General features: G+C 33.7%; 7 protein-coding genes across 7 annotated transcripts; all 7 read right to left on the bottom strand.

Annotated features, from left to right (window-relative positions):
- Positions 1 to 1,787: 1,787 nt before the first annotated feature.
- LOC110807917 (UDP-Glycosyltransferase superfamily protein) lies at positions 1,788 to 3,548 on the bottom strand. Its single transcript, XM_022033220.2, has one exon. The coding sequence runs from the start codon at positions 3,319 to 3,321 to the stop codon at positions 1,906 to 1,908; it is 1,416 nt and encodes a 471-aa protein (XP_021888912.1). The 5' UTR covers positions 3,322 to 3,548; the 3' UTR covers positions 1,788 to 1,905.
- Positions 3,549 to 3,969: 421 nt separating this feature from the next.
- LOC110807921 (non-specific lipid-transfer protein 1-like) lies at positions 3,970 to 4,752 on the bottom strand. The gene is made up of 2 exons (XM_022033223.2): positions 4,302 to 4,752; positions 3,970 to 4,197 (listed from the first exon to the last, which is right to left on the bottom strand). Exons 1-2 carry the CDS (start codon positions 4,640 to 4,642, stop codon positions 4,188 to 4,190), a joined length of 351 nt encoding a protein of 116 aa, XP_021888915.1. The 5' UTR covers positions 4,643 to 4,752; the 3' UTR covers positions 3,970 to 4,187.
- A 1,874-nt stretch (positions 4,753 to 6,626) lies between these two features.
- Positions 6,627 to 7,424, bottom strand: LOC110807918 (non-specific lipid-transfer protein 1-like). Its single transcript, XM_022033221.2, has 2 exons — positions 7,016 to 7,424; positions 6,627 to 6,868 (listed from the first exon to the last, which is right to left on the bottom strand). The coding sequence occupies exons 1-2, from the start codon at positions 7,354 to 7,356 to the stop codon at positions 6,859 to 6,861; spliced, it is 351 nt and encodes a 116-aa protein (XP_021888913.1). The 5' UTR covers positions 7,357 to 7,424; the 3' UTR covers positions 6,627 to 6,858.
- Positions 7,425 to 9,123: 1,699 nt separating this feature from the next.
- On the bottom strand, positions 9,124 to 9,942 carry LOC110807920 (non-specific lipid-transfer protein 1-like). Its single transcript, XM_022033222.2, has 2 exons — positions 9,541 to 9,942; positions 9,124 to 9,424 (listed from the first exon to the last, which is right to left on the bottom strand). Exons 1-2 carry the CDS (start codon positions 9,879 to 9,881, stop codon positions 9,415 to 9,417), a joined length of 351 nt encoding a protein of 116 aa, XP_021888914.1. The 5' UTR covers positions 9,882 to 9,942; the 3' UTR covers positions 9,124 to 9,414.
- A 2,257-nt stretch (positions 9,943 to 12,199) lies between these two features.
- LOC110807941 (non-specific lipid-transfer protein 1-like) lies at positions 12,200 to 12,954 on the bottom strand. Its single transcript, XM_022033249.1, has 2 exons — positions 12,556 to 12,954; positions 12,200 to 12,433 (listed from the first exon to the last, which is right to left on the bottom strand). Exons 1-2 carry the CDS (start codon positions 12,894 to 12,896, stop codon positions 12,424 to 12,426), a joined length of 351 nt encoding a protein of 116 aa, XP_021888941.1. The 5' UTR covers positions 12,897 to 12,954; the 3' UTR covers positions 12,200 to 12,423.
- A 1,693-nt stretch (positions 12,955 to 14,647) lies between these two features.
- Positions 14,648 to 15,402, bottom strand: LOC110807907 (non-specific lipid-transfer protein 1-like). The gene is made up of 2 exons (XM_022033207.2): positions 15,002 to 15,402; positions 14,648 to 14,909 (listed from the first exon to the last, which is right to left on the bottom strand). The coding sequence occupies exons 1-2, from the start codon at positions 15,340 to 15,342 to the stop codon at positions 14,900 to 14,902; spliced, it is 351 nt and encodes a 116-aa protein (XP_021888899.1). The 5' UTR covers positions 15,343 to 15,402; the 3' UTR covers positions 14,648 to 14,899.
- Positions 15,403 to 16,593: 1,191 nt separating this feature from the next.
- Positions 16,594 to 20,847, bottom strand: COP9 (COP9 signalosome, subunit CSN8). Its single transcript, XM_022033292.2, has 5 exons — positions 20,681 to 20,847; positions 20,492 to 20,571; positions 19,642 to 19,823; positions 18,075 to 18,182; positions 16,594 to 16,903 (listed from the first exon to the last, which is right to left on the bottom strand). Exons 1-5 carry the CDS (start codon positions 20,762 to 20,764, stop codon positions 16,764 to 16,766), a joined length of 594 nt encoding a protein of 197 aa, XP_021888984.2. The 5' UTR covers positions 20,765 to 20,847; the 3' UTR covers positions 16,594 to 16,763.
- Between the last annotated feature and the right edge of the window lie 1,310 nt (positions 20,848 to 22,157).

Raw genomic sequence — 22,157 nt, forward strand, 5'->3', positions numbered from 1 at the left:
GAGTGGTGAGGATTAGAGGGCTAGGATGAACGGTTAGGATTTGATGGGGAAATGAGTATATAAAAAGAGAGTAGAAAAGAAAAAAAAAAAAAAAAAAAGAAAAAAAGGGAAGAGTGGGAGAGGCCAGTCGACGAGGAAGGAGGGAGAGTGAAGAAGTTGAAAGAGAGATAGATAGCGGAGTTTGAAGAAGCGTACGAGTGAAAACGATCTTACCGAACTAGGAGGAGATGGAGGCTAGAGGTAAATAAATTCAGATACTCAGACGTTGATATGGTGATATGGTTTGGATTTCTATTCAGGTTGTTAATATGGAGGATTTCGAGTTGTGAGGAAGTAGAGAGATGAGGAATGGTGAGTGAATCGAGTGGAAGTGAGGGAGAAGGAAGGGAGTCTGCCGAAATGGAGTTAGGCCGAGTTGTATCGCGAGATTTGGGGTCGATTTTGCTGGTGAGGTGCCGATATTGGTACCGGTGGAGGTAAATGCTGGTGCACCGATATTGGCGACGGTAGAGAGGGAGGTTGTGGCGCCGGTACTGGTGCTAGTGTATGATAGTGTGTGTGGCCGAATCGAGACCGGTAGGGGTGAGTGTAATGTGTATTTTGCGGTGACATTCTGGTTGAGTAATGTAGTATGTGTATACTGCTTGTGTGTGTGTGTGTGTGTGTGTGTGAGTGGCCAAGTAAAGGCCGATGTGTGTGTGTGTGTGGCCGAGTGAAGGCCGGTGTGGGCGTGGCCGAGTGAAGGTCGGTGTGTGTGTGTGTGTGTGGCTGTATACTATTGGTGTGTGCGTGTGTGTGGCTGTATACTGTTGGTGTGTGCGTGTGTGTGGACAAGTGAAGGCCGGTGTGTGTGGGTATGTGGCTGAGTGAAGCTGATTGTGGTGTGGTAGAAATTAAGGCCGGTGTGGGTGTGTATATGGCTGACTAAGGCTGGTGAGGGTGTGTGTGTGGCTAGATTAAGGCCGATGAGTGGCCGTGTGTGGCCGAACTAGTATCGGAGGAGCGTTTGATAGTTGGAGGCAGTGTAGTAGCTGGGGGTATATGCGCGCGGGGATGACATTGGGGCGGAACTAGGACTAAAGTAGGTGAAATGAGGGTTCTCTTAGTGTGCGGAGGAAGGAAAGAGTTGTTGTAAGAATTCGGTGAGAGCAATAGGTGTCTAGTCTAGCAAGTGTATGAGAGAGTGGGTTGACAGGTGGTAGTGATGTTGACAAGGGCTCGAGCTGGTTGTAGAGTAAAACAAAGAGTGGTAGGATAGGGTTAGAGAGAGAGGGAGTGGCGAGAGGGGCATTAGGATGTAGGGTAGATCAACAGTGGGCTATCATAAGTTGAAATGTCCTTTTATACTTTGTTTGCTATTTGAATTTATTTTATTGAATTAAAGGATGCTCACATATGTCGGTGTCGTTTGCAGATGTAATAAAACAGAACACGGAACCAAAACCACAGCCAATGGGACCATACCCAGGGGAAGATGAATGCATGCTGGATTATGCGAGATATCCATTCATTTATTGTCTCTTTAGTAAATACAAATTTTTTCCAAGTCTTTTTCACTTGTTACTTTAATATAGTAAAATTGTAAACCCAGTTGTGAAAATTTTGTTAGATAAACTACTTGATGATTGTAATGCATAGAAAATATTTAGTTTGGATTATTGCATGAAGAAGAAGTTTGAGTATAATAATGCCTTGGGTCATAAAACACCAAGTGGTGTTACATCCTATACTTAAAAACGTATAATGCATAAAAATAATAAGACATGTGAGAATATAATCCCACTAAATATAAAATATATTTGTATTTATTACATTATTTAAAAATTCATTATCAATTTTGATGAAATGTTCTTTCTTTCAAGAAGACTTTCGAGGGGGAGAAAATGACTACACTTGCAGCCTATCCTAACTCGGCAAGTACCTTTCAATGAATGCTTCGAAATTCTCCTCAGACGAGCCACCGTCTCCGACCGCCGCAAGAGCCGAAGCTCGCCATTTCTCCGCTTTCATTCTCACCGTCGCGCCTCTCTCTGTTTCTCCCATCACCATCTCCACGCACCTCCTTATCTCCTCCCTCTCCACACATCCTTCTTCATTCACTCTCACCCTGATTCCACAACCCCACACCTCCTCCACCATTTTCGCATTCGTTATCTGATCTGAAAACTGCGGAAACACCACCATCGGAACCCCCGACGTCAACCCCTCCGTCGTCGAATTCCATCCGCCGTGCGTCACGAAACAGCCGACTGAAGTATGTCCCAGTACATCCGTTTGGGCACACCACGGTACTATCAGCCCTTCTTCTTCTTTTAACTTATCCTTTATCGTTTCCTCAAATCCCTCTTCTCCGTCTTTCGGTGGTCGAATCACCCACAAGAATGGCCGACCGCTGCTCAAAAGTCCATTAAAGATCTCTTCCATTTGATTTTTCTTCAGCGTCGCAAGGCTGCCGAAAGATACGTATACCACCGAGCGGTCAGGCTTTGAGCTTAACCAGTTAGTATATTCCTTTGAACTGTCGTATAAATCACAGCGAAGTAACTTATCTGCAGGTGTAGGGTTCTTGTTGTCCGGAGAAGCTGACTGACGCAGTGGTCCAATGGCGAAGAGTCGGGCGCCGTTAAATCGAATTCCCTTGATTGAATCTTGTTCTAGAGCATCGAAGGTGTTGAGAAGGATACATGGGTTCGGGTCTTCTTCTAATACCCGGATGTGTTCTTCAAAGGTGGAGACAAGCGAATGGTATGGATCACTTGGGAGGAGAAACGAAGGTAGCTCTTGACGAGAAAATGGAGGTAACCCCTCAATCTCTATTAAGCTCGGAGGCTCGTTTACCTTCTCATCACAATCTTTGTTCCTGACGTAAACTCCATTTTGGGTGTTAAAACAATGGTAGTAGATAGCGAACACAGTTGCAGAGTGCGTACATAAGAAAGCAGAAGGTATGGACATGGCGGCGGCGAGGCTACCAGCCCAAGGAAGGACGATGTTGTAGATCAAGAAAGAAACAGGGCGGCCCTCATCGGAGAGGGTTTGGATTAAATCGTTGATGGATTGTCTCGAAACAGTACGGAAATCCGAGATGTTGGCACTGGTAGAACTCTCTTTGGGGCGGTATCCATCGTCGAAGCCGTCGGAGAAGGAGGCGTAAGATAAGCCGTCGATGGAAGGGAGAGATTTAATTCGCCGGAGGCCGTAGACGGTGGTGGCGAAGGTGACTCGGCCACCAGCGGCGATTATCCGCTTAGCGAGATGTAGGGATGGGTTTAAATGTCCTTGAGCCGCGTAGGCTAGAAGAAGGACGTGGTGGTTTTTCATGGCGGATTCTTTGTGTTTGCCGTTCTTAAATTTGTCCTCCGTCTATTGGATTCAGTTGTCTTTGTAGTAATGGTTTTCTTGGAGAAGAAGGAAAAGAGGCTATGGCACACACTTGATAGCCGCTCTTGTTGACTTTTCCCCCCTTCTGTCGAGGTGGAAGGAAAGCTAAATACCCAATAATTGACACAGTAAGAGATAAGATACGAGAGACAGCGGTTGCAGAAATTAAATGTTCGAACAATCAAAAGAAGAATGCCCGCAACCTCATAAATCAATATATTTATAACATTTGAAATCATAAGTTAAAAAAACATAATAATATTTATTTATTACTAATAAAATTTATTATGAATTATTTAAATAATTAAATTATATTTTTAAAATGAAATAATCAAAATTACATAAATAAATATTATAAAAATTGTGAATAAATGTATATGGTATTATATTATTTGTGTTATTGTGTTGGGATAAAATAATTATGGGTACTCTTATGTTATATAATAGTGGTATATTAATTTATTTTAATAAAATATAAAGTAACAATAAAATTGTGTTACTGTTTGAATGTATCTATGTATTTTTTTTAAATTATTAAATATACTATTTTATACTAAAAAAATATATCAAATTGATTATACTCGAATATTAGGAGAACTAAGTAAAAGTTTATTAGCCCACAACATACAGATCATACGCACGTGACGAAAATACAAGCAGTAGAAAATTTTACTCTTTCGAAAAAGAAAAAAAAAAAATACAGCGGAAGATTATATAAGAGCCAGAGAGACTCAGCATTTTTGTTTTTATTATGTTGACGATGCATGCATGCTACCGCAATCTCCTGCCGTATCAACTAAATTTCTTCACTTGATGCTGCAAATCAAGAGCAACCAGATATAAGAAAATGAGAGATAAAAAGGTTGTACGCGTACATATATATATTTATATGAGTAAGAAAAAATAAGAGTTGTACGCACGTGTTGCAGTTGGTGCTGGTGCTAATCTTGTAAGGGATGCTGACGCCGCATTGGCCGGGGAGACTAGCAGCAAGGTTGGAATTAAAGTTGGTATCTTTGGCCGCACTCTGCAGACACTGACAAGCGGTTCTCCTATCCGGTGTCGTTTGGGCTGCACTGTTAAGACTCCCGACACCGGCGCAGCATGCTGCCGGCGGAGAATTACCTGCCTTGCCTTGCAAGTAAGTCAGGCATGGTCCCAGCGCAGATGCTACTTGGCCGCAAGTCAGAGCCTCGCTGGTCAGCGCCCCAGCCACCGCCATAAACAACACCAACCCGCGAGCCAACTTCACGTTCGCCATTATTATCTCCGAAATCCTCACTCCTTTTTTCTCCTTTTGATTTGTAGTTGTTGAGGGTGGGCAGGGTGTTATATAGAGGAAGAGCTGGAGCGGAGACTGTGTGGAAGTATGAAAGTTGGGTGATGAGAAAAGAATGGGTTGGTCGGGGGTTGGACCGATTTTAATTTAATAAGTTGACGCATGTTAATTAATATTTGGAACTTACAGTAAAGAATGGTACACGTGGCAAATCAATATTTGACTAACAATTTTATTACGTAAATTACGAGTAAATTGTAGGGAGATATGCACATAAATTTTCAGGTTGGCGAACGGTCAATCTATCTTTTCCCATTTTAAATGAAACGTATAAAAACCTGTAATTGTTTATTTTGTACAAATAAATAATTATCTTTAACATAATAGTTTTATATTTTCATGATATATAATTATTTTTATTATTACTTTAAATAATAAAAAAGTATCTTATTAATTTAATTATTTAATTAAAGTATACTAATCAATGACAAAATATAATTTTATATTAAACGCGTTGTTTATTTTATCGATTTCAATATATGTGATTAACCATTGCTTGTGATATGATATTATTAATTTAAATATATAAATATTTTAAATGTTTAAAAATTTAATATGCAGAATACTTGAATTTATTGATATGTAATGTAATATGATAAGTGTAATATAATTATATTAATAATATAATTATATCATTGTTAGTACGAATATTTATTAAATTTAAATTTTAAAAATATTTATTAAATGCTTTAAATCCTCTCATTTTATAGGAATTTGAATAGATTTACTTTTCTTTATTTTTTCTGAAAAATATTTCCATATAGTTATTTTCAGTAACTTTTTTAAATAATTCAAACACACCGGAAAGCTCCAAATGATGAAAGACTTTTTAGTTAGGGCGCTTTTTTTTTCTGTATACCAATAAAATATCGACGCGTGGACGAGCAGTAGTACACGTTTCCTTACAGCCCTCCATCTGTCATTTTAATTTGCCAACATTTGACACCTGCCAGGGTTTTAAATAGATAAACAAACATAGGATCACAAGCTTGGTTTTGGGCCGGATCGGCCCATTCAAACCGGTAAGGCCACGTTCTGATTGTGTTCGTAATGGGATAATTAATTCGACCCGGTCCAAAAAATAATACATGTTTCAAAAAACTTTACATGTTTTTTTTTTTTTAATTAATTTGGATTATTTATTACATACAGGAAGCTTATAAGTATTTAACCTCGTTTTATAAGAATTTTACAAATCACTTAGGAAAATATTAAGTGTTGAATTTCATTTATATAGATTCTACTTATCAAAGTGTTAAATATAATTTACAAAGGATATGTGATTATTTTTTAAATGATTTGCGTACTTAAATGCTGAATAGTTGGTTCAAAAATTTATATAAGAAAATTTTATCAGTATCTATTTATATTTTTTATTTTCTTAATTTATTATTATTATTTAATTCCAATATTTACTATTAAAAAATAAAAAATTTGATTAAATATTAAAAAATAAAAAAAAATGTAAACATAAGTCCTATAAATTTTAAGAAATAAAATTAAAAGTTAGAGACAGGTATTTTTGATAAATAATTTATTTTGACGTGAATAATTTGATCGTACTTACTTTTTATTAATTAAAAAATTTAAAATTATTAAAATAAATATTAATCGATAATTCAAATTAATATTTATATTTTAGAAATTACATAATTAACATAAATATCAGGAAAAATTTTGAATAATTTATCATAATATATAGTAGTATATTATTTGAGATAAAAATAATTGTGGATTTTGTTATATTACGTAATGATGATATATATATTTTTTTCTGTAAGAAATCATGTGTTTAAATGAGATGTATTTATCATTTGAGCATATTTGTGTATTATTTAATTAATAAATGTAATTATTATAATTGAAAGAAAAGAAAAGAAAAGAAAAAATTACTTATAATTGGGTATTAGGAGAAGTAAGTAAAAGTTTATGAAGCTAAGCTGGTAGCACACAACGTACAGATCACATGCACGTGATCAAAGTACAAGTAGAAGAAAATTATACTCCTTCAAAAAAGAAAAACTACAGTGGATAAATTATAAGACCCAGACAGACAGACAGACTCGGCATTTTTATTTTTATTAGTTTGACGATGCATGCACGCTACTGTAATCTCCTGCGATATCGTATGAATTTCTTCACTTGATGCTGTAACACAAATGAAAACTTAATCAGAAAATTAGAGATAAAAAGGGTCGTACGTATAAATACAAGCATAAATACAGTATATATATATATATATATGAATTTTTGGAATAAAAGGAAATAAATAGAAAAAAGAAGAGTAGTACGTACGTGTTGCAGTTGGTGCTGGTGCTGATCTTGTAGGGAATGCTAACGCCGCATTGGCCGGGAAGACTAGCAGCAATACTGAGATCAAATTTGGTAGCCTTGGCCGCACTCTGCAGACACTGGCAAGCGGTTCTCCGATCCGGTGTCGTTTGGGCTGCACTGTTAAGGCTCCTGACACCGGCGCAGCATGCTGCCGTCGGAGAATTACCAGCTTGGCCTTGCAAGTAAGCGAGACATGGCCCCAGAGCAGATGCTACTTGGCTGCAAGTCAGAGCCTCGGTGGTCAGAGCCCCAGCTACCACCACAAACAACACCAGGCCACAAGCCAACTTCACGTTCGCCATGCTTATCTCCGAATTCCTCACTCTTTTTTTTTTTTCTCTCTCTTTCCCGAGTTGTGAGGAGAGACGAGGGCTGTGCAGGGTATTATATAGAGAGGGAGTGGAAAGTGTGTAGAAGTACGAAAGTTCGAGTGATGAGAAAAAAGAGTGAGTTAGTTGGTTGTTGTCGAAATTTTAATTTAATAAATCGACGGACATTAATTAAAATTTGGAATTTATAGGACCGGATGATACACGTGGCAAATCAATATTTAACTATTTTTTTTTTTTTAATAAAAAAACAAAAACACTTTTTGGACCTTTTAGGATGTATTCCACGTGCATGATGTTGGTACGCCACATATCCAACTATGTCACCCTCCTTACACCTAATAACGTGCAATGTCAGTACCAAATCCAGATCGGTGCCAAACTTTGATAGCACCAAATTCATTACTATTGGTTTCTCATACAGTCTTTATTAACCCATTAGTTATTTACTTTATTTTTCTGAGAAAGTTTCAAAATGATCACTCCTTAAAAAATCTGAAAACACACTGGGAAGCTCCAACCCATAAGATGTTGACACGTGGACGGGCGAGTACATCCGTGCCCGTAACATGTTATTTACAGCCTTCCCACCTTCCGCGGTTCAATTAATTTTCCAACAATTTAATAAAAAAATAAATAATAAAAATTTTTATGCGGGACCAGGAGCTCGGTTCGAGCCGGATCGGCCCATTCTAACTTGTAAGGCAGCGTTCCGGTTGTGTTCATAATGGGATTAAATCTGCTTACTCGATCCAAAAAAATAATAATAATAATAATACATGTTTGGTTGGATTTTTATTTTCGTTTTTTTTTTTTTTTTTTTTAAAAAAGTAAATATACGATTGAGTAAATGTGCTCAATAGATAGTTATATACTACTTTTGGGAATGATGAGTCGCTCATCGAAGAGGTTTATTGATTGATCATCTCCCAATTAATTGAATCGTAAGTGTCATAATTTATGTATTTAATTTAATTCTAAAGTGATCCGATTGCGCTAATAAAAATAATAATAATAATAGAAGAAGCCTCTTGACTCCACGCATGCTCTGCTTGGCTTAGGTATATGTAACTTAGTTGGTATAACTTCATTTATACAATTAAGTTATTGTGATTACGCATTGGATATTTAATTATTCCAACAATAATAATAATATTTCGTATTTTAATAGGTGACTCAATTTTCATAAACAATAACGAATATGATAGAAATATACAATTGAAAAGACTCCACGGAGACATAACAAACTTTTTATAAACAAGATAACATTTTTCTTCCAATTTTTAGAGAAAGATGAATTTTGGCCAAAAATACAAAATATTATTAGATAAAAGTATAGTTTTAATATATATATATATATTGAAAGTTAGAGATGGATATTTTTTATAAATAATTTAAACGAGGTCAATAATATTTTCAATTCATATATTTGTTATATTTATTTTTTTGTTAATTAACAACTTTACTATATTAAAATAAAAATAATATTACTTATAATTAATAATCCAATTATTTTAACCCTAAGTACCATCCAACGCTCAATCCATGTAAAATCCCATATCAATGGTTAAATTTTGAGTTAATTCGAGTTTAATTGTGGATTCGATATGTATTTATTAAAAATTATGTATATAATTATTTATTTATTTATTTATTTATTCTAAATTTGGGTTAAACTTTCTTAAAGGAAAAAAAAAAGGAGATAAAGTTGTAATGAAAGAGGAGGAAAAAGAAGGAGAATAATCAAGTAAAGATTATATAGCTATAAAACTCATCTCAACCATAGCATACATCCGGTCATACGTGATACAGCGTAAGTATTATATGAGCAATACAGAGTGACTCGTCAGCTCTGAACTTTCATAAACGACGTCGCATCTACATCGGCTCTGAAACTTTCATGAACGACGTCGCATCTGCCTTTATTCTTGTTTTTTTTTCATTATTATTATTATTATTATTATTATTATTATTATTTTATGACGATGCATGCATGCTCTGCTAATCTCTTCTCATGTCAACTCGATTTCTTCACTTGATTCTGCACCACAAAAACAAGCAAATCAAGAAAATTAGATACACAATGGACCGTTCATATATATTTATGTACATATATATATATATATATATATCTTTATTAAAGATTTGAGTACTTACGTGTTGCAGTTGGTGCTGGTGCTGATCTTGTAGGGAATGCTGACGCCGCATTGACCGGGAAGACTAGCAGCAATGTTCTGATCAAAGTTGGTAGACCTGGCCGCATTCTGCAGACACTGGCAAGCGGCTCTTCGATCCGGCGTCGTTTGGGCTGCGCTGTTAAGGTTCCTGACACCGGCGCAGCATGCTGCCGGCGGAGAATTACCAGCTTGGCCTTGCAAGTAAGTGAGACATGGCCCAAGCGCAGACGCTACTTGGCCGCACGTCAGAGCCTCGCTGGTAAGAGCCCCAGCCACTACCATAAACAACACCAAACCAAAAGCCAACTTCACGATCGCCATGCTTATCTCTGAATTCCTCACTCTTTTTTTCTTTTCTTCTTTCTGATCTATGCCTTGTGAGGAAAGATGAGGGCTCGGCGGGGTGTTATATAGTGAGAGAGCTGGAGGGGAGAGTGTGTAGAAGTATGAAAGTCGGGTGATGGGCTAGTTGGTGGTTGGGCCAATTTTAATTCAATAAGTTGCCGCACATTTATACATTTTTTGAATTTACAGGACATGAGGATTTAATTAATAATTTTATTTTTGTAGTTGTGTACTTGACAAGTAAATTGTAGCCAATTACACTTAAATTTTAGAAATCTATCAAATCGTGTACATAATTTTTCAATCTCTTATATTATTACTATTACTACTTTATATATTTATTTGCATATCACATTACATTATAAAAATTATATACTATAGATTTAATTATTTAATTGTAATATATTAATCAATCACAAAGAAATAATTTGATATTAAAGATGTTGTTTATTTCATTAATTTCAATATATGTGATTAATCAATAGCTATATAATATGATATTGTTAATTTAAACATATAAATATCTTGAATGTTTAAAAAATTTAATACACATATATTTAATTTGAATTTTTTCAAATTTAAATTTTTAATAATTTGGAGGTCCTTCAATTGACCATGATTTTGATATCAAACATTCGTTCTATTTTTAAGTTTCCTAACTATTATTTCAAATATATATATATATATCCAATACCTTATATAAATCTCATACTGTAATATTTTTACAAATAGTAAATTTAATTATACATATAACATTAATTAATTTACACTATAATTTAAGAATATGTTTATGTTAATAAGTTTTTAGGGTGTAAAAAAGTTTAATTTTATAATCTTAACTATCAATAATACAATTTTGTTTTAATGATAAAAATATTATATTGAGTTTTTAATTTATTACGATTATTCAACTAAATAAACATAATTGTCAAAATGTTTATTTGGATCATAAAGGTAATAGATTTAGTGAAACTTATTCATAATTAGTCGTTAAAATTCTATTAACATACTAATAAATTAAATTTTAATTTCGCTATTAATAATATAGTAATGCTATTATAAGTGCGTATATTTATTAAATTTAACTCTTAAGAATGTTGATTAAATGTTTTAAATCATCCCAATAAGAACTTATAGGAATTTGAAGAGATTTAAAAACTCTTATTTATTTTTTTTTCTGAAAAAGTTTCCAAATAATTAGTTTACAAACCTTATTTTCCGTAACTCTTTAAAAAAATTCACACACACCGGAAAGCTCCAAATGATGAAAGACTTTTTTGGTAAGGCGCTTTTAATTTGTCAAATCTGCGCCGTACACCCAGCAGCCCAGCCCATAAAAAATTGACACGTGGACAAGCGGGTTTTGACTGTACATACATCCATGGCCGTAACGTGAAATTTATAGCCTTCGACTTCTGCAGTTCAATTAATTTGCCAACAATTTAATAAATAAATAATTTTATTATGTGGGACTAGGGGGCTCGGTTTGAGCCGAATCGGCCCATTCAAACCGCTTTTGTTCACAACGGGATTTAAGTTCGCTGACTCGAGCCAATCCAAATAAATAATACATGTTTGGTTGAATAAAAAAGTAAAATTTTTTTACTTTTTAATTATCTTCTAATTAATTAAACCGTAAGTGTGATATTTATTTCACTGAGTGATGTATCTAGTTCAAGTCCATAATAGCCTAGCTGCAATTGGAAAGAAAATAGAAAAAGTATTTGATGTATACTTCACTCGACTTAGGTAGATATAGTTCGGTTCGTAGAGTTTTATATTTTGTAATTGAATTGTCGTGATTACAAGTCAGATATCTAACTATTTAAGTGTTAATGATAGTATTTTGTATATAAATTGTTAACATTTTTTTTTTTTTTTAAGTAATGACCAAAATGATCAAAATATATCATTTAAAAACTCTATCGAGATGTAATAAAATTTTTTATAATTAATATGGTTTTTTTTTTTTAATTTTTAAAGAAGTACGAGTTTTTACCAAAAATAAAAAAAAAAAAGCATAGTTTTTTTTTAATAAAGAAAAATAAAAGTTTTTAATTAATAATTTTTTATAATTATATTTGTTATAATAATGTTTTCAATTAATATATTTGTTATATTTATTTTTTATAAATTAAAAAAAATTAATAATCCAGTTATTTTCACCCCAAGTACTGTCCCAAGCTAGGTACAATCCGAGATTAATGGTAGTTTAAATGTGGGTTGGATATGTATTTATATATGTTTAATTAATAAATAAAGTAGTTAATGAAAGAGGAGGAAGAGGAAGGAAGTAGAGTACAAGGCTAAAACTCATTTCAACGATATCCATACATCCAGTCATACGTGATACAAGTAGTAGAAAACTATATGAGCAATCCAGAGTGACTCGTCAGCTCTGAACTTCCATAAACGACGTCGCATCTACCTTTATTTTTTCACTATTATTATTATTATTATTATTATATGACGATGCATGCATGCTCTTCTAATCTCTTCTCATGTCTACTCGATTTCTTCACTTGATTCTGCACCACAAAAACAAGCAAAACAAGAAAATTAGATACACAATGGACCGTTCATATATATTTATGTACATATATATATATATATATATATATATATCTTCATTAAAGATTTGAGTAGGTACGTGTTGCAGTTGGTGCTGGTGCTGATCTTGTAGGGAATGCTGACGCCGCACTTGCCTGGAAGACTAGCAGCAATGTTCTGATCAAAGTTGGTAGACCTGGCCGCATTCTGCAGACACTGGCAAGCGGCTCTTCGATCCGGCGTCGTTTGGGCTGCGCTGTTAAGGCTCCTGACACCGGCGCAGCATGCTGCCGGCGGAGAATTACCAGCTTGGCCTTGCAAGTAAGTTAGACATGGCCCAAGCGCAGACGCTACTTGGCCGCACGTCAGAGCCTCGCTGGTCAGAGCCCCAGCCACCACGATAAACAACACCAACCCAAAAGCCAACTTCACGTTCGCCATGCTTATCTCTGAATTCCTCACTCTTTTTCTCTCTTTCCCGATTTGTAGCTGCGAGGAAATACGAGGGCTTGCAGGGTGTTATATAGAGAGTGGAGAGTGCGTAGAAGAAGTACGAAAGTCGAGTGATGAGAAAAGAATAGGTTAGTTGGTGGTTGGGCTAATTTTTAATTTAATAAGTTGATGCACATTAATTAATTTTTGGAATTTATAAGGCAGGATGGTACACGTGGCAAATCAATATTTAATCAACAATTATGTATATATATTTTTAAAATTTTGTACTCAAACAAGTAAATTGTAGCCAAGTATACAATTACACTTTAAATTTTAGAAATCTATCAAATCATGTACATGATTTTTGACGTTCTATAAATATTGGACCACTAATCAATTTTAATAATTTATTTTAAATAGAAATTTATAAATTCAAAATAACCGAGAATCATGTTATGAACCATAAGTCAATGGTTATTGCTTTCTTTTGAAATCACAAACATGCAACCAAATGAAAGTGAAATAATATGAAATAATAACTCGCAATTTATATAATTTATGAAATTAACACGTACTTAATATTAATTATAGTAAAATCTCATATAGAATTATTTTTTAACAAAAATATTTTTGTAATTCAAAATGTTTATTTTATTCTTTTAAGTTCTCTAACTATTCTTGCAAAAAAAATTTAACCCATTCAATATCTTATATAAATATCATACTTTTACCAATAACAATTACATTATCTTAATTAATTTATAAGGATATTATTTTTGTTACAGTCTTAACTATTAACAATGTTATTTTTTTTTTTTTATAATGATAAAAATTATTAAACTAAATTTTTAATTCAACGTAATTATTTTAATAAAAAGATATTTAATTATTACATAATATTTATTTCAGCGGCAATTTCATTAATATATTAAATATTTGGTCTCATTGTTTTATAAATTTCCTTATATAATTATTTTACTAACCTTTAATTTGTCGGTCCATGCCGTACACACAGCAACCCAACGAATAAAATATCAACACGTGGAGGAGCGAGCGGCCATACATGAAATTTATAGCTCTCCGTGTCTGTTTTGGTAGGCAGTTCAATTGATGTCGCCGACAATTAATTTGAAATAAATAAATATTATTATGTGGCTGGGTTCGCCCATTCAAAAACTGGTAAGACCGTGTTCGTTCGTATTGGAGGAACTGAGTCTGGTGACTCGTTCTACGTTTGGTTGAATTTTTGTTACTTGGATGAATTACACTTTCTTCCACCAATTAGTTGAATTCTAAGTATCTACTTCTCGAGTCCATAACGGTCCCAATGCGCTGAGAAAATCTAACGCCTTCCTGCATATTCCGCTTATCTTAAACCAATATTTTTTGAAGTAACGATCAAAACATGTCATTAAAAAATTATAATAAATTTTTTATAATTAAAACAGTTTTTTTCTTTTATTTAATTTTGCCAAAAATTAAAAAGTTCGAGATAGATATATTTATTAAAGTCAATAATGTTTTCAATTAATATATTTGTTATATTTAGTTAATAAATGATTATTCTCGCACGAGGAAGGGTCCAAAACTAATTATGCTCACCCCACGTACGGTCCAAAATCAATGGTTAAAATTTGAGTTTAAATGTTGATTCAATACATATTTATTAAAACGTATATATATATATGTGTGTGTGTGTGTGTGTAGAAGCATTTAAAATTGAGTTATGATGAAAGAAGAAGAACAAGGAAAGAGAATAATAACAAGGAAGATTTGTCTAGTTAAAAATTATCTCAACGAAAGCATACAACCAGTAAGGGCGTCAAACAACACAAGCAAATACAAACAGTAAGAAAATTATATGAGCAATCCAGACTGACTCAGCAGCTCTGAACTTCCATAAACGACGTCGCCTCTATCTTTCTTTATTTTTTATTTTTTCATCATTATTATTGTCTTACGACGACGCCCGCATGCTCTTCTAATCTTCTCATGTCAACCCGGTTTCTTCACTTGATTCTGCATCACAAAAACAAGCAAAACAAGAAAATTAGACACAAAATGGATCATTCATATACACACATTTATGTATTAAAGATTCGAGTAGGTACGTGTTGCAGTTGGTGCTGGTGCTGATCTTGTAGGGAATGCTGACGCCGCACTCGCCGGGAAGACTAGCGGCAATTTTCTGATTAAAGTTGGTGGCCCTGGCAGCACTCTGCAGACACTGGCAAGCGGTTTTCCGATCCGGTGTCGTTTGGGCTGCATTGTTAAGGCTCCTGACGCCGGCGCAGCATGATACCGACGGAGAACTACCAGCCCTACCTTGCAAGTAACTCAGACACGGCGCCAGTGATGATGCTACTTGGCCGCACGTCAGAGCCTCGCTGGTCAGAGCCCCAGCCACCACCATAAACAACACCAACCCACAAGCCAACTTCACGTTCGCCATGATTATCTCCGAAATTCTCACTCTTTTCTCTCTTTCCCGATTTGTAGTTGTGGGGAGGACAATGGGTCTGCAGGGTGTTATATAGAGAGAGGGAGGTGGAGTGGAGTGGAGTGGCGAGTTTGTGGAGGTTTGAAAATTGAGTGATGAGAAAAAGAAAGGGTTGGTTGGTGGTTGGGTCAAATTTAAATTTAATGAGTTGATGGTTTTCTTCTTTAATTTTTGTGGGTCGATTGTCCGCCGTTTCCCCTTAGGATTTCGACGTGTGTATGTGTGAGTTTAAATTTGTGGGGCCAGAAATGATCTGGGCCGTTGGCGCAATCTAACCATGAATTTATTACCCCATCTGTCATCTGGTAAGGGCGGTATATTTCATTTAAGGGCAACAACTACTACTCAATTAATTTACTAACATTCCCCGTAATAATTTTGGTTCAACTGTAAATAGTTACATTACTTTAGAAAAAGTTGATTAAGTCAAATTATATAATTTTTTTTTTTTAAATTTTTAGTAATGATATTTATTATAATAAATATATATTTAATTACTCAAACGTACATATTTACATTAAAAAATAATTACTTTTTAAAAAAAAAAAAATTGTAAGCTTGAGCTGGGTTCGGGCTCCGTCGGCCCAGTCAAACGTTAGCCTTAATTATCTAAGACGGTCCCCCACCCTGACCAGGCCACACCGCTCAAAATTCAGTTCGATAATTCTTTTAGTATCCAACTGGTCCAGTCTAGATCCATTTACAACAACAATATAATGATTGAGAAAAAATCATGGACAGTAAGTTATTATCAAATTTATTAATTACACTAAAATTCAGATAAATATATTAAATTCTTTATATTTTCAGCCTAATTATAAAATATGTCTTATCGGAACATGACACAAGAAAAATTCATATAAAAAAATACATAAAATACTGAATTAAATTGAAGATTTTTACCACCCAAGAAAAAGAGGGACCATGAAAAAGTGCAGTTGAAACATGGATTTGTGGAGGGGGAGGAGGAGGAGGAAGTCACATGGATTAAATTCAGATCGAAACGCGGAAATCCTGTGTCGTTTATGGCGAGCAATGGAATGAACGTAAGACAAAATTTGGTCTGACAAAATAATGCAACCGTCACTTTTACACTATTAGTAACCGCTACGTATTTGACTTTCAGCATTTTAAGATTCGGGTAAAGAGTGCATTCCAAAACTCATCACATTCCGACCCCCCACTAACTCATTAGAAGACTGCTTTCCAATTCCAAATTATACCTTTCGTATCACCCCAAAAAAAAGCCAAGCATGTTTATCAAAAAAAAAAAAACAAACTTCCAGAAGTCAGCAACATTTACTCTTTTTTTTTTCCGAAAAAGTCAATTAACAACATGGGGGGAGGATTGCTCAATAGTTGTAAACTCACTGTTAATGTTCAAGGTGGAAGACGTATTCAGTCAGTCGCTGAAGTTTGCCCGGATCTAGTTTCTGCTCTGTCACAAGTGGCTGCTTCTTCACGGTTAGCATCTGAGACGCATGATCCACAGTCCAACCTTGCTGTACTACATCTACAAGTAATGATCACCCGCATTCAGGGAACTATAAGAAATGATTACTTGCTTACAAATGAAAGCAAAACCCAATCACTGCATTTGGTTCAAACAATATCCTATTTTTGTTTAATTCATAAGTCTTAGCTATTTCATATGTACTGTTCTCTTGCTACCACAATCAGTTTCCGGCAATTTGCGCTGAGTTGTGAATTTTATATCTGACTCGAAGTCAGCAGCTAAAGTAGTAGCAAGAGCAACCCTCCTAATATCCTATGCGCATCTCAGTAGAAACTGAATACTGCTCAGCAACTAGGGGTGAGGAGCACTAAGCTTAAACATACATAAAAAGATTTAAAAAAAAAAAAAAAGCAGTGAAATAAGAGAGGTCTGGTAGGTTTAACCCATTTGGCCTCTGTTTTGACCAGTTAGTTAGGTTTGAGTCGCGGAACTTCTACGACCGGATAAATCAAAACCCACCTCTTTTAATAAAAATATAAAATATATATTTGTTACATTAGAAATGTACAAAAAAAAGAGTAATAAAAAACACCCTGACCTAACCCTAAGATACCAACCACCTGCCAGCTAAATTTGACTATGAACTCTAGAAGAAATTTTATAAGTTCTATATAAGTGGCTAAACACCAAAAAGATAGGTTGTCTTCGCATAAATTTCCTACCTCTACTTTGTCAAGTCAGTATAAGGCATGCTCGGCAGAGAAAAAAAATAACAATGATAATGGTACAAAATGCACAACTTAATTAGTGTTGTCCATAAATTGAATAAATAAAATAACAGCTCTCTTCTCTTTCATTGCATGAGCTCAGTTCAGCCTGATGCTGTCTTCAGGCCTGGTCAATGATAATAACAACAAAGACCAGATACCAACATAAACAATAGAGAACGGAATTTAATAACAACAGATATAATAAAATTAATAGCAACAAGTTTAAATACTGAATGTGGAAAGCCTAGAGAAGGAAGAAGATATTTCTGAATTTAATCCGCAATAATAATAACAACAGTAGACTAGATATCAATATAAATAATAGAGGACGGAATTTAAGACAACAGAAATAATAAAATTAGTAGCAACAAATTTAAATACTGAATATGGAAAGCCTAGACAGGAAGAAGATATTAATTCTACAGCATTACCGTAAACAAGGAGAGGTAGAAACTTACATTTGATTGCATCATCCTCATTCGTTCCCAAGAAGCGAGCTGCATCTTTGATGCTTATTGTCGAATAAGCAGATAATAGCAGCTGAAACATCCTTTTTGTGTAAAGCTCTATTAAAAACAGGCAGCCAACAGATATTTTCAGGAAAGTTCCAAGTATGTAGATCTAGTAAAAAGGCTGAGCTTACTATTTCAAAAAGCAGTCAACATGAAAGGAATACATACATGAACCATTTATATTATTTTTTTAAAGAAATGGAGACGTAATTATTCGTTAATCCTCATTACGCAAAGCAAGTCATCAAAACTTAAGTGCCAACAAATCTCAAACTGTGTCAGAATGAAGCATTCAAATGCTGAATAATTGTATAACCTATCCTACTTCTGTGAAGTAATCTTAACTGACTTCTTTTATTATTTCTCTTTCTCCAATCTAATTATATTTACTGCTTGGGTTTCAGCGTAAACACAGAGCCATAAAGTCACCCACCTATACCACACAGATAAACACGTTCGTTGTGTTTATATAATGACAAGAATTTTCCATATTCACACATAAAAACTTGTGCATAACTCCAGTCTTTGAAGCATTTAATATCTTCATTCTCTTTTAGTTTGGTCCATAAGGTATTTCGTAGACAAAAATCAAACTGTGTAACAATAGCATAATTTACAGATACTAAGGAATGCATAATTCATATCTCATTCAGTTTTGAGATAACAAAGAAGCACATATATGTCAATGTTCTTTTTTTGAAATAAGCACACACATCTCAACGTTATGCAAAGTTCAGAATTTTGATGACAAAGAATGACAAGAATTCCCTTATCTAATACAAGCAGGAGGAGAAAAAAATAGCCAAAAGGAAAAATTGAGGAACTGTAGTAAAGATAATCTCCACTGAGAAGGTTTCTTCCAATTTACTGTTGATACAATGACAAAGCAATCTCCACTTTGATTCTTACATGTCAGTTGGCACCAATATGTGAAATTTACTTCAAAGGGTTTGGCAAAAACCTAAAAGGTTGCAGGTTCATTTTCCTCAAAATGCCAAAGCCATAAATAGCATTTTTCTGGGTCTACCCGTATGTTTAATGATAATACATAATAAAAAGATGATTTGGTATGTTAATGAAATCTCAAATTCATCTTAATTGCATCAATCAAGAAGATTTCTGTTTTCTCCATTAAAGCGAGTCTGGCTATGACAAGTACTGTCCCATTAAATGCCACTGACATGATCTCATTCATGCCCACATTTTTTAACTAAGCTAGAGTAGTTTTGTAATGGTATTCATTGAAAACAAGAAAACATGCAGAATTTGTGCCAGCTAAACAAGCAACCATCTCCTAGTTTGGTTCACTATATAAAATAACAAACTTCCCTAAATCTCCAATAAAAGATAAAAATGGTTTTGAAGAGACACAAATATGAAGTCCAGAGATTTTTGCATAGGTAATACTTATCCATTACCCAAAAATATCAGTCTTTCAAATCACCAACCCACCAAAATATATTCAATAATTTATTAGTATACAAATGCAACAACTAACACAAGAAACGCTTGCCTGAAAATGCAGCAACTAGACCTTTTGCTTCCTGACTCCAATCAAAACTAAGAATAGCCTCATGTACGCCTTCATAATCCCGCATCCAGAAACATTGACAAATTCTCCATGCTGCACGTACTTCTGGTTGACTCTCCTTGATGGCTGAAGGTATTGATTTCCAAAGAAATCGTGCACTATTACTGCAAAGATACCAATATAAAGACAAAAACATTAAATTCACCAACTGCCTCCCATAAGAGCCCTTCAAAGTCTTGCTAACATCCAGAATTAACATTTGAACCCAAAGTTCCAGCAAACTACATTCCGCAATTCAAAAACAAAGATAAACTCAAAGATACTACCACAAAGAGCTTTAATTGATAAAAACCATTTACACCCAGAAATTCAATTGCATTGAATTTTATGTATCAAAGCCTTAAAACTCTTAGAAATATCCCTAGCCTAACAGTTCCTATCACGTTAGATATATAACAGCATAAGCTTTGATATCCAAATCAACAAACAAAATTGAATCAATTGATTCCCACGTATCTGAATCTCAGAGCAAAAGATGATCACCGAACTTTCTTTTTTTTTTTTTTTTTTAAAAAGGACATTTATTCCCATAATCTAAATTACAATCGAACACACTAAGAATTCTGAATTTCAAAACGATCAAACTCGAGGGTTGAGGAGGTGGGGGGGCACAATTCAAATTCATATCCATTTTCCGCCATCTTAAATTGCAGAATAACACAAAGAGCAACCGGTTCCAAATTCTACTTTAATCTACTCCCTTTCTCATTCCGGACATAGAGCAGGTACCGCCGCGAAATGGATTTTCAAAAATAATAACAACAAAGCTTACACATCATCGGCGTAAAGGTGACCCAGAAGATGAATGACGTACGGCCACTCGTCTTGAAAAGAAACGCCTTCTGCTGCAACCTGTTCATACAAATTAGGGCTCAATCAAGTGAGACTGAAATTTTTTTCAAGGAGAAAACCATAAACTAAAACCCTAGAATTGAAAGAGTGAAAGAGAGATAGATTTCACTTGAAGCATCAAGTTGTCACAGATGTCAGCGATCTTCTCGTACGATTTAGAAGCCAGAGCTTCACTGAGGAGAGAGAAATCCATGGCTGCTTCCCTCCTGCTGTTCACTTTGCAATGTTTGCAGTAGGTGCACAATTTGTTCCTCTGCCGGTTTTTTTTTTTTTTTTTTTGCTCTGTGGAAATTTTGAAGAACCGGTTCTCAACTCCGGCCTTGTTTTAAATTTAAAAATATTTCGAGAAAGAAGTTTCACTTATTTTCTGAACAAAAAATAAATTCTATTTGCACAATTTAATTAGTAGTTTGGGGAATAAATAATTCCCAAGTTAATTTTAAAACTAAGGTAAATGTTTAAATAATTAGTCTAAAAATACTTTAAAAAAAGGGAGATATCAAAATATTAATTTGACATTGGTAGATGGAGATAGTTTAGATCGATATGCTTAGTTCGGGTTCGATAATGAAGTTCCACGTATTTATTAAAAAATTAACTTTTGATAATTTTTGTATATGAATTAGATATCTAATTTAATACTTTATAAATTATGTTGTCAATTGTAATAACTATATGATGTTATTAATTTTTCATTAAATTTTACAATGAATTAAATAAATTATATAAAGATGTAATATATTTATAAGCAAAATGTACGAGTATGGTTTATTAGAGCCAACCGATTTATCACCAACGATTAAAAAGAAATTATTTATTTTCATTCGATTTCATATGTTTTTATAGTAATATTTTATTTATCATAACTACAATATAATAACTTTTGTAAGAATTACAGTTAATACATGACTAACAGTTTTTGATATACTGATAAATTTTTGTATATATGAGTTTAAAATAACAAAGTAATTTTATATGGTGACTTTTTATTTGTGTTATAATCATAATTATTTGTTATATCTAATATAAGTTATAAAATAATTTGACATAGACAATTATTGATAATTCATGAGCTGAAAATATTATATCATTCACTTATATGATTCATTTTTAAAGTTATTTTTATCAAAGTAATTAATACATTAATATAAGTTAGTAGTGGCATTTATTTTAGTTTGGTATAAAGTTTTAAAATATTATAAACTTTATTTGTTAATTATTGAGTTTAATTAAGTTATTTGATAAATTTTCTCATCATGATAAAATAAAATATTTAAAAAATTCTTAAAGTTAGTTAAATTATTTATAAAATAAAAATTTATTTATTTATTTATTTTTCATCATCTTTATTTAAATTAAATATAATTTTGTAAATAAAATTCATTACGTTGCCAATTTTATTCCAAATATAACCTTAAACCAGATGTTAGTCGTATGCGTATCTATATAAACAGACATGAAAATAAACTAATTTTTTATTATTTTTTTAAATATGTGGATGGGGCTGACTAAATCCGGAATCGGACGGATTCAACCCGACCCGACATAATTTTCCCGCCAATTTCAATATTCTCCCGCGATTTCCC

This window comes from Carica papaya, chromosome 3, assembly GCF_054855325.1.
Source record: "Carica papaya isolate Zhongbai chromosome 3, ASM5485532v1, whole genome shotgun sequence".
In the NCBI taxonomy this organism is placed as follows: domain Eukaryota; kingdom Viridiplantae; phylum Streptophyta; class Magnoliopsida; order Brassicales; family Caricaceae; genus Carica; species Carica papaya.